The 3,231-nt window shown below is 45.5% G+C and overlaps 1 protein-coding gene across 1 annotated transcript; it reads left to right on the forward strand.

Moving 5' to 3' along the window:
• Nucleotides 1–18: 18 nt before the first annotated feature.
• LOC138878185 (uncharacterized) lies at nt 19–2,576 on the forward strand. Its single transcript, XM_070157851.1, has 2 exons — nt 19–553; nt 1,861–2,576. Exons 1-2 carry the CDS (start codon nt 19–21, stop codon nt 2,574–2,576), a joined length of 1,251 nt encoding a protein of 416 aa, XP_070013952.1.
• The last annotated feature ends 655 nt before the right edge of the window (nt 2,577–3,231 follow it).

A 3,231-nucleotide genomic window follows, 5' to 3' on the forward strand; every position in this document is an offset into this window, starting at 1 on the left:
CAAAGACTAGTTACCAAGATGTTCAAAGAACAGCTCGGCAAGACCATGGAGGTTTATATCAACGACATGCTAGCAAAGTCAACAAAGAAAGAGGACCACATCGGCCATCTGAAGGAGGCCTTCGAGATATTAAGGCAATACAGAATGAAACTGAATCCCAAAAAATATGCCTTCGGCATAACTTCGGGAAAGTTCCTTGGTTTCCTAGTGTCACAAAGGGGTATCGAGGTCAATCCAGATCAGATCAGGGCCATCGACGCAATATCGGAGATACTAACCAGCAAAAAGCAAGTGCAGAAATTGACAGGACGAGTAGCCGCCTTGTCGAGGTTCATTTCATGGTCCTCGGATAGATGTCACAAATTCTTCAATGTGCTAAGGAAAGACCACAGACTGCAATGGAATGAAGAATGCGTCGACGCCCTAAGAAAACCGAAAATGTATCTGTCTTCGCCACCACTACTCGTCAAAGTGGACCTGGGAGAATGTCTACTTATGTATCTAGAAGTGTCCGAGGTTGCGGTAAGCGCAGTCTTGGTCCGTGAAAATGAAGGTACGCAATCTCCGATTTACTATATTAGCAAAACCTTAATCGATGCCGAAACAAGGTACCCTCACCTTGAAAAGCTAGCTTTGGCATTAGTCGTAGCTTCACGAAAGCTTAGACCATATTTTCAATGTCACCCTATAAAGGTGGTGACAACCTTCCCCCTAAGAGGGATCCTACACAAACCTGAACTATCAGGTAGACTGGCCAAATGGGCCATAGAATTAAGCGAGCATGACATAACATACCAACCATGAACTGCCATTAAGTCGCAGGTGCTCACCGATTTTGTCGTTGATTTTAGCGCAGAAATACTGCCTGAAGTAGAACAGGAAACGCTCCATGCTTCCACGCATACCGACCTCTGGGGTCCTCTACACCGATGACGCCTCTAACGCCTCGGGATCGGGACTGGAACTCATCCTTGAAGTCCCTACAGGCGAAGTAATTCGCCAGTCCATACGATACCCCGAGATGACTAACAACGAGGTTGAGTATAAAGCCGTGATTGCAGATTTGAAATTAGCCCTCAAATATGGCGCCCGACGGCTCGTCCTCCATTGCGACTCCCAACTCGTGATGAACCAAGTCACTGGGACTTTCCAAGTCAAAGAAGAGATTACAGAAGTACCAGTTGAAAATTCACAAACTACTGCCGAAATTGGATGAATGACACCTCGACCAGATACCTAGGGCACGGAATATCGAAGTAGACGGCCTTGTCAAACTAGCTGCGGCCACCAAAAACATCAACAGGGAAAACGCGGTCACCTTCCTCCACTCCGCAATAGACCATGTTGATGTACATTCTGTAAACCTAACTTGGGACTGGGGTAACCACCTCGTAGCATATTTGCAGGATGGAACGCTCCCGCAAGATAAAAAAGAAGCCAAAAAGCTTCGGGTACAGGCAGCCAGATACAACCTCATAAATGGTGATCTCTACAAACGAACGTTCGGCGCCCCCCCTAGCCAAATGTCTTGGGCCAAATCAAACAAGGCGAGTTCTGGAAGAAGTACACGAAGGGCATTGCGGCGTCTACACGGGAAACCGCACCCCGTCCGATGCCTTATTCGTGCTAGATACTACTGGCCCACTATAAAAAAAGAAGTCGCGGACTATGTCAGGAGATGTGAATAGTGTCAGAAGTACGCCCCTATAATACATCAAGCAGGGGAACTCCTTCATTCCGTCACTTCACCATGGGCGTTCATAAAGTGAGGAATAGATACAATCGGCCCCCCAGCATGACGAGGTAAGGTACGTTTCCTTTTGGTTCTAACTAATTACTTTTCTAAATGGGTGGAAGCAGGCGCATTCACTCAGATATGTAAGCAAGAGGTCATCGCGTTCATATGGAAAAACATAATATGCTACTTTGGCATCCCCAAAGAAATCAACTGCGACAATGGACCTCAGTTCGTCGGAAAAAGAACGACTGAGTTTTTCGAAAAATGTCATATCAAACGAATACTCTCCATGCCATATCACCCTGCCGGCAATGGTCAAGCCGAATCCTCCAATAAAGTAATACTGAATATATTGAAAAAGAAGCTTGAGGATACTAAAGGGCTATGGCTTGAACTACTACCGAAAATATTATGGGCATACCGCACTACGCCAAAAACCAGCACAGGTGAGATATCATATTCACTGGTCTACGAGACTGATGTAGTGATACTCGTCGAGGTCGGAGAGCCTAGTTTGAGATACTCCAATGAGAGCGGACCAAGCAACGACGAAAGTAGGCTACAAAATCTAGATAAAGTCGAAGAACTGAGAGACATGGCCCACATAAGAATGGTAGCCCAGAAGCAGCAAGTGGAAAGATACTACAACAAGTGGGCCAAGGTGCGACCGCTCAAAGTCGGAGATTACATCCTCAAAGCTAAAACACAAGCAGCCAAAGACCCTAATGAGGGAAAACTGGGAACAAACTGGGACGGACCATACAAAATTACAGCCGCAGCAAACAAAGGAGCATTCCAGTTAGAAACAATGGAGGGAAAACTAACCCAAAACAACTGAAATGTCGCCCATCTCAAATACTTTCACTTCTAAAAGAAGGCTTCGCCTAAGTCGTACTCTTTTTCCCTCACCCGGGTTTTGTCCCAATCGGGTTTTCCCGGGGAGGTTTTTAATGAGGCGGCAAGGAAGACGCCTCGAGGTTCGACGTGCTATTCATTACCCCGACCCATCGACATGGTCTCCGGAGTGAAGTATTGAAGGTACTGGATATAGATAATCGTCTCCATTGTATGTATAGAGTCATGTGATTCTCGCAAGAATATAATCAAATCTCCATTGTATGTACAGAGTCATGTGATCCTTAGAAGTATATAATCAAACCTCCATTGCATGAATAAAGTCGACATATCTTCCTACGGGAATACGATCAAATATTCAACAAGAAATGGCCAAGGCCATCGACAAAAATATGAGTTCGACCTCGTTCGAACTACGATGTGATCCTACTTTGATGACAGTACGAAGAAACATCCCAATGGCTAAGGCCATCAACAAAAATATGAGTTCGACGTCGTTCGAACTACGAATCCTACTTCGATGACAGTTCGAAGCAACATCCCAATGGCCAAGGCCATCGATAAAAATATGAGTTTGACCTTGTTCGAACTACGATGGGATACTACTTCGATGACAGTTCGAAGCAACATCCCAATGG

This window comes from Nicotiana sylvestris, chromosome 9, assembly GCF_000393655.2.
Source record: "Nicotiana sylvestris chromosome 9, ASM39365v2, whole genome shotgun sequence".
In the NCBI taxonomy this organism is placed as follows: Eukaryota; Viridiplantae; Streptophyta; class Magnoliopsida; order Solanales; family Solanaceae; genus Nicotiana; species Nicotiana sylvestris.